General features: G+C 36.3%; 1 protein-coding gene across 2 annotated transcripts in view; it reads right to left on the minus strand.

Annotated features, from left to right (window-relative positions):
* LOC108739369 (inactive dipeptidyl peptidase 10) overlaps positions 1-17,207 on the minus strand; it is a 78,222-nt gene that overhangs the window by 16,371 nt on the left and 44,644 nt on the right. For both annotated transcript variants that reach the window (XM_018473250.1, XM_018473249.1), the window contains exons 3-4: positions 15,743-15,837; positions 2,226-2,353 (exon numbers count right to left, since the gene is read on the minus strand). In XM_018473250.1, the coding sequence (XP_018328752.1) occupies positions 2,226-2,353; positions 15,743-15,837 (223 nt within the window). The remainder of the gene's footprint in view (positions 1-2,225; positions 2,354-15,742; positions 15,838-17,207) is intronic.

The following is a 17,207-nucleotide window of genomic DNA, read 5'->3' on the forward strand; positions in this document are numbered from 1 at the left end:
TATAGCCTATCCAATAGAAAAATAATTATTGTCGGTTAAGAACCAAGAAATCCCATAACATTCACACGGGGGGTGTAGGTAACTCCAATCGCTAGATTTTTGATTTTATGACACAGGACTCAAGAAAAATACGTTGGGTTGCTTAAGTGTCTACTGTCTCGAGAAAAATATTTGCCTTCCATTTTTCATATTCTATTTTGCAATATTTACACTGTACAAGTATTATTTTCGTATGAAAATGAAAAGAGTAATTATAAAGCCAAGTGAATTCTATAAAAAGAAAAATTAAATAACATTCAAAAACATTTCTCCAGTTATTTTGTGGGTGAATGTATTATCAGTCAATAACACACTTAACACAGGAAATATTATTTGTTAAATTTTATGGATAATTGGTTCACATCAGTAACATTAGCAGACGAACTATAGAAAGAACCTTACATTCTAACAGTGATAGGTACAGAATAAACGTGAAATTCCTCCTGAACTACTGGACTTGAACAACAGAGAAGTTGGAAGCTCAGCATTTTATTTCGACAAAGAGAAGTCTGTGGTATCATACAAAACCAAGAAAAATAAGAGCGTTCTTCTCTTATCTACTATGTTTGAAGGATCTGTCATATGTGGGAAATCCAAAAAAACAAACAGAAGTTATATTACACTGTAAAGATACGAACGAAGGGATGGACGCCTCCAATCAGATATATGGGAACCGTAGTTGTTCTCAGCAGACCAGAAGATGACCGCTATGTATATTCTATGAAACTATCAGCATGCCGTATATAAACTCTTATGTTATTTGTAATAATAATTTACAAAAAGAAAATGATATATCTATAACAAGGAATGAATTCAGCAACCAACTTCATGAGCAACTCATAAGGTCATGGTTTAGAAGTACCAACTTTATAACATTAGCTAAAGCTTACGATTACTAATATTCACGTTATTTTCCTGAAATAACCAATAGGAATTTCCTTTATAAAAACTCACAACATATACATATGTCCCTCAAAAAATGCAGAATAGCAGCGGTGCTTTGAATTTATTTTCATTATTTGCTTTTTGTTTTTTTTTGTTGATTTAGATTAGTGTTTACGCTAGTGAAATGTATGGTTAGTATTTCAGAGTTAATTAAGACAATACGTTTTTCATCCCGAATTATCATCCAGAATCTAACGCAACTGAAAGTAGAAATCATAATTTTAATCCATAGGCATTAATAATGTAATAAGGAAAAAACAAAAAACCTTTGGGTGTTTCATTCCCACCAGCCACTAATGCTGGGCATAGGTGGGCAGTCACTCCGGACTAGGTAGGGCGGAAGATTCACCATAGAAAAACTTGAACCGAGGCAGACGGGCCCGTAATCGAACCGTCGTCCTCCCGAATGCTAAGCAATGGTCTAGGCCAGTTCTTCTTAAACTATGGGTCGCGACCCCAAATGGGGTCGCATAGCAAAATTCTGGGGTCGCGAAAGATTTTAATGTATATTGTTACTTAATAAATAAACCATCAAAAAATATTTGTTTATCCTTTATATTTATATGGGATCGCCAGGAAACTAGCTATCATAAATGGGGTCGTGAATGAAAAAAGTTTAAGAAGCCCTGGTCTAGATGATAATTATTTTCAAGCAGGTGGAAGTGGGGGATCGAAAGAGGGTGGTCACTTGTACAAGACCCGATAACCTAACCTAAACTACCCTATTGATAAAGATATTTAAATAATGTTTTATATAACTTTCTCAATATTTTTATGTATTTTTCATTAGTTTTTATTTACATGCCTAGAAATGTATAAAAATTGGCATATTTATTAACTTTGAACCCCCATAACTTTTTATGGGGGTCAGACTGCCACGAACTTTTTCAGGTACAGTGGTGGGGGTTACCTCCTCTTTTGACCCCCCCACTCCACCCCTTTNCGCCAGGAAACTAGCTATCATAAATAGGGTCGTAAATGAAAAAAGTTTAAGAAGCCCTGGTCGAGGCTATGCCGCTCGGTAGTAAGGAAAAAATCTACAAACTGTATTGTATATGACAGTATAATTCTGTATTTAATAAAAAAACAACTAAGGGATAGAAAATATGTATCTATCCTGTGACAGAATTAAACTCCAATCAAATTTTATTGAAACTGATAATTACTTGACACTACCCGTTTTACAATGAAATTGGTTATTGGTTCATTTTATTACTATCGGAAATCTAACATTTTCTTACCTTGATTCTATTTCATATACGGTGTACTGAGCACGAAAAGAGTGTCGGTATATCTTCTGAACATTTTGAGCTAAGAGAAGAAACCGATGATCTGGAGATAGTTGGTACTTCATAGGATTCAGCCTGAGCTATAAAGTATAAAAATTCAACAATATTGAACTGATTGTGAGCAAGATGTAACGAAATCTACAATGAACCTAATCTAGTCTAAAGTAACAAATATTGTAGGGAAATAAAAAAAATATCGATTTATCTCAATATCTGCTGTTGTAAGTACACAAATACGAAAACAGGTAACTTTCACTCAAGACCTTGACATAGCCCACAAACAAAACCCAAAATGTAAAATCTACGTTGAAATGATGTTTTACTCACAGATGATTGCAGCTAGGTACATTTCAAATTTCCCAAAAAACAGAAGAATATAGGTCCTTGCTTATTGGTAGTTGATGATTACTTGATTACCAAATTGATTATAGGGGATTATTTTCATCAACTACTAATAGGTTTTGTTTCAAGAATGCAATAGTCTTGTCTCCTTCAATGTAATTATTTGCAGCAACAACAAAAATTAAGAACTCAAAAACAAAACAACTGGAAAGAAGAAGCATACTTTTTCTCTTATACATTTCTTTTCCTACATTTTCTTAACCTCTATCTTGACCACAGACTATTTTCTTTATTCCTGTTATAAATTATCTCTTTTTCTCCTTATATATTATCACCCAACATACAGTGTCACGTGTAGGTAACCCAACACACAAAGTGACAAAGAAGACCAGATTTTCTAGACGTCACACTTTGGATCTTTGTAAAAAAAACCGATCCTGAGTTACTAGGATACAAGGTGAACTACAAAGAGCGAAGAAGCAAGAAAGTGTGCGATTTAGACTAAAATAAAAATAAATTAAGTAATAATAGTGGTGTTGAATAAAGAGTAAATAGTTAAATAAATTCAGTAATGGTGCGAGAAGATTTATTACGTGATATTTGGTGTCAGGTATCTGGTAGAAAAGGTTTGAAGAAGGAGAAGAATTTTGAAGAATTCCATGGAATATTCTGAAACGTTCTTCAGCCAATTTACTGGAAATTTCTACCGATCGCGAATAACCCTAACAAACCACACATCGTTAGAAAGTTTTAAATGAGTGAAGAAAGAAATTGATGTTACATTCTCCATTGACTGATGAAGTTTCTCCGGTCGAATTCGCCATTCCCATACCACATCAAATCGAGAGATGGTGTTGGATGCTCATGTGTCGATAAATATTCTAACATTATGTTGGTTTATATTCTTTGAATAATAAGTTAGTTCTGTTAAATCATGAAATGATGACTTCTCCGAGATAAGTCAACTTGCGCTTCATAAAGTTGGCTTACCTTAGTTTGCTGACTGCTGTGTTTTGTTTGCGGAGCAAACACGACTGAGGTGATCCATTCTTCCATAATTCCAGCGTTTCGTACAACCACTGTAGTTCTTGTAGCCTCCAGCAAAATGACCAGTTCTTCAAAATTCCTAACATTTGAATTTCTAATAGTGGATTTCTTGACATCAATTACGCAATCTCTGATGAGCGACATAACATCTTCTTTTGTAATTGTACCATCATTAATTTCTGCTTGTCGCACCCATGCATAACTCTCGGAAGCTTGTTTCACCTCTTCAAATTCAAGACATGGGACAGTGTTTCATTTGGAGTCTTGTAGCGTGCTCATCTGAGGGCTTGTTGTAGTTCACTATCCCTAGCTCCATCGATAAATATTTGTACCGCCTGTTGATCTATGAATTCTTGAGAGCAAGAGGGATAGACTACTTTTACAAGGCGCTCCACATTGAACTTAAATTGCTGAAGTTTCGTTACCTACTTCGCCGATTACAGCTTTTCAATTACATCTGATGTACTTATTTATATCATTTCTAAGTGGTTGACAAGATGGTAAAAGTCATAATGTGAGACAGTCCATGCGTTTGTCTCTAACGCTACTCCAAACTGCTTCAGGTAAACGGATTACGAGATCTTCTCATTGAAGGATGTAGGAGTAATTTTTGATGGTCTTACACTCGAACCGTCTGCTCTCGCAGCAGTGGGTAGTTTCACCTTCTCAATTTCTTTTCTTGTTTCTTCTATCATATTTTTTGTTATTTCTTCTCCATTTCTTCTATCTTCTTTTTCAGCTTGATTTCCCTTTCTTCCAGCTTCTTTTCCTTATTATTTCTAATATCATTTATCTTTTCCTCCTTTCCTATATTTATTGCTTTCTATACTGTTTCCATTTTATGTTTTATTTCTTCTTAAGCTGCTTTCAATTTTCCTTTCATTTCTTCTTGAGATGCTTTTAATTCTTCTTTCATTTCTCCTTGAGTTGCTTTCAATTCTTCATTCATCTCTTCTTAAGCTGCTTTTAATTCTTCTCGTCCCACTTTCATGTCATCTTGTACTGCTTCCACTTTTTTGTTTCATTCCTTCTTGTCCCAGTTTCATTTCTTCTTGTCCTTGTTCCATTTTCTATTTCATTTCTTTTCATCGAGTTTTGATGCCTGCCTTTCATTCTGTCATTGTTGCCTTTTAAGCTTTTATTTGCTCCTCCATTTTTGCTTAGGTACCTCTCGTTGTAACTGGCATGATATATTTAGATTTTTTCTAGAAATTTCTATGAAATTCTTCGATTTTGGCAAAATATTTCTTCTCAAGATTTCCAATGAACTACGGCTTGTAACGTTTATTCACAATGCGTGGAAACTTCTACAAAATTAGATGGAATTTGTGGATGTCGTCAAATTCGTTCTTGTTTCTTCTAACGATGTATGACTTGTTAGGGTTTATTGCAGCCAATGGAAATTTCCAGAAATTCCTGAATGACATCAGATTCTTTCTTCGCTCTTCGAGAACTTTCTAAAGATGTGTGGTTTGTTAGGGTTATTCGCGATCAGTAGAATTTTCCAGTACATTGGCCAATGAAACGTTCTAGAATATTCGATGGAATTCTTCAAAATCCTTCTCCTTCTTCAATCCTTTTGTATAGCACATCTGACACCAAATGTGACGTAATCAGACACCTTCTCGTACCATTACTAAATTTATTTAACTATTTACTCTTTATTTAACACCGCTATTATTAATTAATTTCTATCCAAAAAGCATTTGACAACTTACACTCTCTGGAGCCGCAGTTTTGACATGTCCACAGTTCCGTGAACCCTTCATTCTTGATACCGACGATAGTAATGTGCAACTTAATAGTGTGTTATCCCAAGTACATTGATGGAAAGAACAAGGTCATAGGGTATTTTAGTAAAACACTCTTGAAACGAGAAAGAAAAGCTACCAGCTGCAGTCCTCAAAATTATACATGTACCTGCATGGACGGAAGTTCTTCTTAAGAAAGGATCACGCCTCCTGAAGTGACTATTGAAATGTAAGAACCCGGAAGGACAAATTCAAATACTTCGGGAGGACAAATTCAAATACTTCAAGAGTACTATCATCGATCACTGACATCGACCAACACGGCAACGCAAACGTGCCATCCCGGAAACCTTGCGTAAGAAACTGCCAGCATTATTTATCGGTGGAGAAGAAGTAAGAACTGACATCAATCTATTATAATTAAACTACCGTTCAACCTGAGGGATCCTGCGAAGATAAGGAATTAATCAACGATCAGAGGAAATACGAAGATATTGACCTAATAATGAAATGGAAAGAATCCGGAACTTTAAAACCATCATGGGCAAATGTGAGCCACCTAAGCCAGTTTACGAAAAGTTATTCGGCCCAGTGGATATCATTTACCTTGGATCGTGATATTTTGAAAAGACTGTGGAAGAGTCCAGAAACAAACTCCATGTAGTGGGCACTTCCAAAAAAAAAAAGAACTCTAGAAGTATTAGAAGGAATCTATGGTGAAGGACACTTAGGCCTTAGGCGTTACGAAGACTCTAAGGAAGGTGCGATTTTATTGACTGCCAAGTCACGGTAAATATGGAATCGAAGACGTGGCAGAACCATTTCCATTGTCAATGACCACCAAACTGACTCGGACCAACGCATACCCCTATTCCTCTTAGACTATAGATCCGTCATCCATGAGACAACTGGAAGAAAACCGGCCACCATTTTATGTGGCAAAGAACTCAGGTTGCCAGCGGATATGATGTTCAGCCGTCCGGGAGACTTTCCAGCTTCTACAGGCGATTACGCGGGTGAACTACAAGAACGACTACAAGCCGTCCATAATGTTCTGCGTGAGTTGAAATTGACCCCATTCTACTTGGAATAATGAGAGCAACAAAGTATGACTATACAATCCATCAAGGTAGAAGGGATGTTGCCCGAAACTACAACAAGCTTAGGATTGCTCATACACCGTTACTCAACGCATCAATGACTTAAAACGAGTAAAAATGGAGATCATCCGTCTTGACCGACTTGCTCCCTGCAGAGGCGACATCACTAATTGTGACGATCAGTTTTAGGAGGGAAGGGGCAATGTCACATGTATGTAAATAATTCACTATGCATAGTGACAAAGAAGAACGTGGCCAGCCCTATTGATAATTGCTGCGAGGTCGAAATAATTATTAGTGATACATGTTCTAGTTACGAGGCGATACAATGCGAACTAGAAAAAGCGACATGAAGCAACAAATTGTGCGATATAGTACTAAAATACATAAAAATTGAACAAAGTGGCGTTGAATAGAGTAAATAATTAAATAAATTTAGTAATAGTGGGAGAAGGTGTTTGATAATATTATCTATATCTATGATTACAACACAAAGTCATCATTAACTCTAATTTCAACATCCTCTGGTAATGGTCATTTTCTACACAAGACAAACCTAATTCACAAATACTCTCTTGAAACTTTATCCTACTTATACCTTTCGTTAATAAATAATGTATCTCTCAATGGATTGTTTGAATTTCATCATTATCATCATCCTAAGGTCGTCAGTCCTAAGACTGATTTGACACATACCTCCTATCCTGAGCTAAACCTCGCATTTCCCTAAAACTAGAATAAACCACATCCTTAACCATTTGAGAAGAGTAATCTAATCTAGGTCTACCTCTACCCCTCCTAACTCTTGTTTCTGCCTCTAATAAGTCTCTAACTATACCTCCATGCCTGAGGAGGTGTCCTACCAACATATCTCGCCTATTTATTATTGACTTCCATAGAGTCCTCTGTTCTCCTATTCTCCTACTACTCTCCTAATACCTCATCATTTTTAACCTTTTCTATCCACGTTATCTTCATCATTCGCCTATAACACCACATTTCGAATGCTTCTAACCTATTCTTTTCCGTCGCGCCCTCTGCTCATGTTTCGCACCAGTACAACGCCGCACTCCAAACATACACTTTTAACAACGTTTTTCAAATTTCTAAATTAACCTTCGCGAGCATAGAAGTGACTTCTTTTTATTAAGAGCAACACAACCTTGCGCTATCCTCCGCTTTATATCCCTACTACTACTTCCGTCCTGACTTATCTGATTTCCTATATATATAAAAACAGCCATTTCTCCTAATTTCTCGTCTCCTATCTTTATATTCTCTGTTTCCCCACTTTTTCTTCCCTTGTATTTTAGTTTTACTTTTATTTATTTTCATACAGTACTGTTTTGTCAATACCGCTTCCATTTTATTTATAGCTTTCTCTAACTCCTCCTTGCTGGATGCCAACACTGCTATATCATCTGCAAATCTAAGCATACTAATCTTTTGCCCTTGTGTATCTATCCTTACAGTTGTATTGTCTTTAATGAAGTTGATCGCGTCTTCGATGTATAGATTAAAAAGTAGCGGTGGCAGTATGAACCCCTGTCTGATTCGCTTCCTAATATTTACTTCTCTACGTTATACAAACTAAGTATCACTCCTCTATTTTTGTAACTCATCCCTACATTTTAAAGTATATTTAACATCTTGTCCGATTTAACATTATCAAAAGCTTTTTCTAAATCTACAAATCCTATGTACGCCTTCTTGCTTTTTTCTATCGTTTTCTATATTGTTACCCATAAAGCTAGAATGGCCTCCCTCGTTCCTCTATTTCTTCTAAATCCAAGCTGATCTTTCCCTAATAGTTCTTCCACCCTCCTCTGTACAATTCTAGTTAAGATTTTTGACGCATGGGAAGTTAAGCTAATTGTTCTAAATGTCTCGCATCTATCCGCGCTCCTCTTTTTAGGTATGGTTACTACCACGTTCCGTTTATAATCCTCTGGTACTTTCCCCGTGTTAATTGAATTTACATGTTTAATAATAATTCCATCGTTCTTTACGTAATTATGTACAAAGTTGAACTTTAAATCGAGATCTTGCAAAGATGAACATAACTAATTCTGTTTCTGTGGCCTAGTATATCACATTCCTAAAGATTATGTATAGCCGGAAACTGATTTTCCCCCTCCCAATCAACATCCACGTCACACTCGAAAGGTCACATTCTCAGTTCATTTCCGTCATCTTAATACTCTTTTTAAATGAGTCGCATATTATTTTGGTATCTATTTAGGTAATTAATTCAAAAACTAATATCAGGAGGTAACGCAACATTAGAAATATTATCAATTCTTTTATTTGTCTATTCTCTTTTTGGTCTTCTATCAATTTCATTCTTAATTTAGACTCAATTGGAATAGCACATAGATTACATTCACCAAAATTAAATATTATTAATATATTTTGTGAGACTTCTAAGTCATTTTTAGAATCCCTAGATGTTTATGAGTCCACATTCAGACCCATAAAATGTTTAACACTTAATTTATTTATTTTATTAAATCAATCTCCTTCATTAAATTTTCCTTGCATCTTTCTGATCCTGCCAAAAAATTGATCTGCATATAATAATAAGTGAAATCGGTGAAACATTTCGTGTAAATACAATAATCAGTAAATGACTTTCAAAACCTACATTCAATAAATATGTGTTTATTTTAACATTTCAACATTTTGAAGAAGTTCTATATAGGGATTTACTGAGTTTAATTACGCACTCAACTTTGCATCTGGGGTATAAATATGCACGTCCTCCTCCAGAATCCTATTCAAAAATGCTTTTTCTATGTCTAGCTGCTGCAAAGGGTAGTTAAATTGATACTCAAATAACCGCAGGTTCCTTATTACGTTTGAATGCTTTCATTTGTCAGCTTTTTTCTTTCTATTTCAGTTCTCAGCATACACTTTGCCAATTTTAATGTTAAATCCTTATCAGGTAACCTTTCCATAACTGTCATTATACTGTCAAATGATTTTGGCATTACTAACAATAAGATACACACTAATCCTTACTTTGATGCTCCTGTTCATGTTGTTATTAGCTGGCGAACAAATTAACCGAAAATACTTAAAAAATCTTTCTAAATCACCATTCTTTTGCAATTATAGTTATCAATTTCCGTCTTTTCCCTTGCATCATTCTTCCAAGGTATTCCACATTGAGTAAGTTATTTTTTTTTCTAACTGGATTCTCTTCTTTAAATTGCTTTTCAATACAACTAAAATTTATTTTTCCGCTGGTAAAGTTCTTCGAAATTTCCATATGTGGTAGTTTTCTGCATTTAACTGTTATGCTTGATAACGTCATGATTAATATGATCCAAAGTTACTAGAAATAGGATAATCGACTGGTAAAGCTTGAAGTACACATATTTGAGTCGGGCGGACAAAACGGTACGGAAGAAAATAAAATACATGCAATCATATGGGGAAACGTACAATCATGAGGGCGGAACGATCGGTATTTTAAAAATCCGCCGCAACTCTATCAGAATTATAATCCGTCCGTTACATACCATGCATGTTGGTGCCGATGATGCCATTCGATTGTCTCCATTTTAAGTTCATAACAGAAAAAATATTTCGGTGGTAAATTACAATTTTGTACAATATATCGTTTGCCTTTAAACCAACTACTTATATAAAAAGCGAACAATTAGAAATATAATAGTTTTCCATCGTATATCTTTTCATATATATCGTAGGCATATAGGTACAAGATAGTAATATTGACAATCTATCTTGCTTCCTTCATTTCTTTTAAGTATATATTGTTAGTTTAGATGTGGTGATTGTACGAAATAAAATGGGAGCACCTTTTAGACTCGAACACAAAACGATTTATTATAACTGAATACACAAAAGAAACAAAAATAAACGACCGTACAGTCTATTTCAATTTGTTTGAATTGTGACCTTGAAGAAATATGCGCAAAGATAGAAAGAATACACACTAGGTGTGAGCAAGACAGAAATAGTCGGAACAAGCTTGAACGAGCAGAGCTCTCTATGGGCGGTCTTAGGAGATCGGCTAGAACCGTATAGCAATTTCTTAAAACAAAAATGTATATAAATTAAGAATAGAAAACAAAGCAAAAGTTTTATAGGTTTGTAGAACGTTAAGTTAATTCACTTGTTATTATTTTTGGCTAAATATGCTTTTAAATAAAGCATATTCTTAAATTTTAACGAGGCAGTTTAAATAATTTTGCGAATGGTACTGTACACTTTTGTCTAGCTCTCGCTCGATGATCGGTGGAGAAATGAGCTACGCACACAAATATGATTGAATTTGGAAATATGCTACGGCGCATCCTAATAAAAGGAAGGGGCATATTTATTGAAATTTGAAACTGAAGTCAATCATGAGAGGGCGTCTCGGCACTCCGGCAGCAAGCGGGAGAATTATAAATTCAACACTCTCCCTTAATACGACAATTGGCGGTGGAGTCTTCGGGAAGATTTCCTAGTTCTTGGCGGTAAAAGTCGTGTTTCGAGGTAGCAAGTCTTTTGGTGAGAAAATGGTCGAGCATGAAATCTGTTGAAATGTGTGAAAAAGAGATTGGCTCGTTTTTCAGAATGTAACGAATGTAATGGTGACGGATATCAATATGCTTGGTTCGGGAATGGAAAACGGGGTTTTCGGCGAGTTTGATGGCTCCAGAATTGTCGTTGAACAATTCGACTTTAGCGATCGAAGGGCAGCCGAAATCCGTAAGGAATCTGCTCAGGTAGACGGCTTCTTTTCCAGCGGATGAGAGACCAAGATGTTCAGCCTCGGTGCTCGAAAGAGCGACTGTGTGCTGTTTTCGCGACTCCCAGGTCACGGCTGCTCCAGACAGCAAGAAACAGTAGCCGGTGTAGGATCTGCGGTCCTAGGTGCAATTGGCCCAATCAGCATAGTAGGTGAGTCCCAAGTTGACGGTTCTTCGGAAGTACCACAGAACACGCTTGGCAGCAATCCAATGTGTATTGGAGTGTTTATCATTGAATTGACTGAGTATACTGACTGCGCTGGTAATGTCGGGCAGAGTTGCCACAGCTAGGTACATCAGAGCTCCGATGAGCTCTAAGTAGGGCCGCCCCTCGTTGGTGTCGTCCACATCGAAAGCAGGATCATGGAGATTCACACCGGAGGCAAGAGGAGTAGACGCAGGGTTGCAGTTGCTCATCTCGAATCTGGCCAGGGCATCTCGAACGTAGTTTGATTACAAGATGTAGATGCTCTCCCTGGTTCTATTAATCTGAATACCCAGACAATAGCTGGCTTGGCCAATGTTCTTGAGCTTAAAGCTCTTGGAGAGGGCCTCGATGAGCTGTTTCTCTCTGCGTTGGTCCTTGGTGACGACGATTAAAACGTCGACATAGATGAGGACAAATGTTCGCCTGTCCCGATCCACGAAAAGGCAAGGATCCGAGTCAGTAGGTGAGTACCCGTTACTCCTTATCTCGGAGGAGTTTCGAGTGCAACTGTCGTCCGGTTCGTTTGAGTCCGTAGATGGTGCGGTCGTGCTGGCACACCTGATTGCCCTCGAGGATTTTGGATAACATCTTGGAGGTCTTCTCTCTCATGCGAGGGTCCTTATACAGCTTGGAGATGGTCTCCAGGGATTTTTCGAGTATCTCGGGCAATTCCATGAATATGTCCGTGTCGATATCTCCGTAGAGATATGCCGTTGTCACGTCGTGCTGAGTCACGTGCATCAGGTACTTAGCGGCGAGATTCAGCAAAAGTCTGAGTGAGCTTAATCGCGCGACAGGAGAGTAAGTGTCGTGGTAGTCAACTCCTGGGATCTGGCGACGATTCTGGCTTTGCGGCGTTCCAGTATTTATTCCTGAGTACGGTTCTGGAGCCGATGACCACGTTATTTTCCAGCGGGCTTCGACTCTCGATGTTGATAGCCTCCATCCATTCCTCCGTTTCAGGAGCAGAGATTGTATCAGAAAGAAGAATTTCTGAGCAGGACATGGCGAATTCGACATCCGGCAAGTCGGCATCTTCTTCGGAGCACATAGTGAGGCAGCTCGGTTCGTCACTCCCGAGGTACTTGGGTTGATCGAAGCCGAGAAACGGTTCAAGTTCCTCGTCGTCCAGATCACGGGATTCGGCCGATTCTTCGTCGTCCTTATGTTGCCCTGCACCTGAGCGTTCCTCGTCGTGTCTCGTCGAGGAATTTTTCTCGGTGTAGTGATACCTTTTAGCTGGTCTGCCTGGTTTACCAGTTTTGACTTTGGCTGGTCGCCCGGCTCCTCGCTTCGGTAGAACTATGCTGTCGTCGGCCGTGGTATTCAAGTCAGGTTTTATTATTAAATTAATTTACATTAATTTTTCTTGTTTGCCCACCTTAGTTGAGATCCGGACGTTGCCTTTGCGGCATTCGTTGATAACGTGTCCCTTGTATTTGCAATACTTGCGCCGTTGCCTGCTTTTGTCGGACTGTACGGATTTTGGATAGTTAGACAAGTTACCGGTCTTCTTGAATTTCTGTCCAGACTGATAACGCTTGAAAAAGAAGGCGCCGTTGTCGTAGTTTTTCTATTTTTGTTTTCTGGCTTCGTCTTCTTCCAGGATTTTCACTCGAAGAGAATCAGCTGCTGGCAGGGAGAATTGTAGCGCATGTTTCGGAAAGTCCTCTAGTCGATTGTTTTGAACGATTTTCGTCGATGATTCGAGTGTCGGTTGAAGGCGTGCACGAGAAGTATGGTTAAATTATCACGTGGCACTGGTGTGTTATCATTTCGTTTCGACCTGGGCCCATAACCTGTTAGTTTGGATGTGGTGATTGTATGAAATAAAATGGCAACACCTTTTAGACTCGAATTTTTAATCATTTTTGCTTGTAAATGAACTTACCGCTTACTTATCAATCAAACATACCTGCATACAAACGTGCACTACAAAAATTGTCCGAAATTATAATCCTGTGCTGGAAGACATTTGTTTGATATACTCGCTGTTTCATTCATACAAAAACGTCCAACTGATTTAGATTTAGATCCGGAATACGTACTAACTAAGGTACAGCATCTCTACGTTCAACCCACCGCCCAGAAAATTGCTCGTCAATAAAAAACTTATGCACTGGTTTTACAATCTGTACACACCACCATATAGAAATAAAATAACGCCCACACAATTGCAACAGTACAACCTCAAGTACCTAAAACCTACTTGTAAAAATTTCAAATAATTTATCTCGTGCAGATAAAACGAACGATCCAAATAGCAAAATTAGCAATAATTCCGCAGAACCACCAGCACAAATCCACACGGCTGAAAATAAGTTTGAAGCAAGGTTTGCTCTCGGTGCATGATAAAGATACAGTAACTCCTGCATTAACTAACGTTCTCCGCTAATCCACGCATACTGTTTTACTTCTCTGAAATCAAAGGTTTCGTCCTCTATATAGGCGATATGGTTCAAACCCGCAAATAAATATCACGTCACATCATTGTAACGACAACTGTTCTTCAGTGACAAACTAACCTATTCCAAATATTGATGTTGTATTGCTGAATTAGTTTATTGAACTGCACATCGATGATTATGAGACGTTGAAAGAACAAACAATTACTATTGTTTGGCTGTCACATAATCATCTTGAATCACAGTAGTCTAAGTAATTGAACGAATACAAAACAATACATGAGCAAAAAATACAGAAGAAATGCAACACTGATATTGCTAATTTTCTGTTGATTGAATATCGCATTTATTTTCCAGGACCTGAGTTACATTTTCCTGTACCTTTAATTATATTTTCCTCAAAAACAGTGAAAATTCAGACATACAAACATTTTCTTAATTTTCTTGATTTATAGCGTCCTATCCCTTCTTGCAAACTCCACACTAATTTCTGTTACATCCTGTAGAGACTTGCATTCAAGTTAACCTACGTGACATGTGATAATTTTACATATTCACACTCAGGATAAAATAAAAATTCTACCTACTATGATCTTCAAATCTTTAAAAACTATTAGTAGGTACATGATCCTTAACGATTCTACGTATCGATTCCAAGCATAGTACTGAATGCTAACGTTAAGATTACAAATCGTCTTCGAAAGATGGAAGTACAAGAAAAAATTGGTCTGAGCACATTTTGGTCGGTGCTAATACGACTAACTTCCCATTAGATAATACAGTTATTGTAAAGTACATTCGTTTCTAAAGTTTGAAAAAAACGCGGCACAATAATAAATAACAAACAATGTTTGAGAGTTCGTCATTTTATAAACCCATAAGAAACAGTATTTCGTCTGAGAAAACCGAATTGATAGAGTACTTGCATCAGTCAATTGGTAAATACTATTTTTTATTGTTTATCGATTGTTTATAACAATTCATTTTGTTATAAACAAATTTTTATTATAATATGTTATTATAATATGTTATTCCCTGTCTTGAATAATGATATTTCGTTATTATTGATTCCGTAACTTCATTGTTGTGATTAGATTAGAACGTATTTTAATTAAATTGTTTGTAATTAATTCGTTTTTTTTTTTATAAAAAAAAAACGGCTTGACCGATTTCGTTCAAATTTCTTTCAGATCTTCATTATGATAATATCTTTCGAAAAAATTTTGGTTGAGGGCGATATCTCAATCCGTTCTTGAGATATCGAAAACGAAAAAAATGCTGACATACGAACGTACGTACATACGTACGTACGTACGTACGTACGTACGTACGTACATACACACATCATCAAAAAAATTGGCTAGCATGCTACTAATATGTTAAAACGTGGAAATATAATGAAAATTCCGATTTCACTTTTCGACCCAATTACAATAACTTCCTAATGGGAAGTTAAAAATACATTTACTTAAAATATTTTTTATTTTCTTCTCGGCAAGATATTTGGAGATCATTTTTACCTTCAAGTTAACTCATTTTGACTAATGAGTAAAACTATATGTAATCATAAAGGTTTCACTATTTTTTTGTTTCCCGTATCGAAAGAATGTCACCTTTATAAATGGCCTTGATTACCAAATGACTTCGATATTTAACTTCTAGGTCAGAATAAAGGTCATGGGCAAATTTTTCTCTCTCTTTGACTCTCACGCATTTATGTTTGCCATTTCTTGTTGTTCGGCTTACAACAGGAGATTTTGAGTGTAATTTTTAACTAACTTTTGTATGTTCTAGGTAGTATTCGGCATTGGTCTTAAAGGGTTATTAAAAATTATAAAATTTGGCATACTTACATAAGTGTGATTTGACATTAACGTTTTTGTAGACAAATTAGAAGCACGTAACAAACTTATTCCGCCCCATTGATCTTTAAAAAGTAACTCGTCATCTGAAAAGGACAAAAATCATATTATTAGTCGCAAAATTTTTCTAAATGTTTTTTAAAAAGCAGTTTTCCTTTGCACCAACTGAACAACCAAATGATTTTTTAAGCAGCAAAACTTACGTAATTTTAACTTTATTATTTTAGAATTAAAAAATAAACAATAAATTACAGCTGCTAGTTCTATTCTATTATAAATATTCTGAGGTAGTTTTATACAGGGGTTTAATTTAGTGTTAGATACAGAATTCAATTAGTTGACTACTATCAGTTTTATCCACGTTTTCATATACTTGCAGTGTTTCTACTTTTTATTCGCTTTTACTTGATCTATTTGTCTTCTTTCCATCGTATTAGTTCCGGGATGGGGTCGAATATTTTAATCAACTTTCACCTTTTTGTTATAGGTCAAATGAAAGGCGAGATATTCTATTGATACGTCAATTGTTCATTAATTTGTTTATAAACGTTAAGACTTGAAATGGTTATCACGGCTATATTACATAGACTTTATGTTGCCGTAAGCCGAACGACAGTAGAGAGGGCACCATAAGACATCTCTGCCGGGCGGTCAGACAATTCAGTGTACGTGTTTTTTACTGAAACATTCAACTCAGTAATGCGCTCGCGCATGTGCAACAAATTTTTAATAGTGTACGCATGCTCAAAATTAATAAATTGTTGTAGCATCAATAGTAATAATATTTATTCATTTTGAGCATGCGCGAACACATCACTTTCTATCAAATCTTTCATCAAATCTTAGTGACGAACACGGTCAGTTTCGTCACATTTTCATCGTGAATAAAATCCACTGCATACTGTACCTATACAATAATTTTTTTTTTATAATGTAGGGATGTTTTATCAAAATTGTGCATACAGTGCTATAAACAGTTTTTATTGAAAAAAAAATGTTTTTCTTACGTACAAATATTTCAAAAATAACTATTGGGATCCGTCAAATGGGAGGAGCCTAAAAACATGGCGCCGATTAGGGAAAATTTATCGTAGTTCCTATAGTGTACGGTGCAATTTCCAAGTTTTTAAATTACGATAAAATGATGATAAGTATTGACACAATATGTGATTAGGCTGACACAAAGCCTCGGAAAGGAAATTTCGTTGAAGGTGAGCGTGTTTTTAATACCAATCACATTATAAAATTCGGAAATAACAAATCCGGAAGCTAGCCTTAAAATTCCGTCAAGTTTACTGCCTACTTTTTACAAACTTCGGATTTAAAAAGTGATTCACGTTATATAATTGGTGAGGTGATTCTGGGTGATTTAAGCAATATCATATCAATGACTTGCACGTGCAAAGCCGATTTAAGAGAACGTTGCAAACACATTATTGCAACTTTGTTGTATTGC

Source organism: Agrilus planipennis, unplaced genomic scaffold (assembly GCF_000699045.2).
Source record: "Agrilus planipennis isolate EAB-ADULT unplaced genomic scaffold, Apla_2.0 scaffold171, whole genome shotgun sequence".
Taxonomy (NCBI): domain Eukaryota; kingdom Metazoa; phylum Arthropoda; class Insecta; order Coleoptera; family Buprestidae; genus Agrilus; species Agrilus planipennis.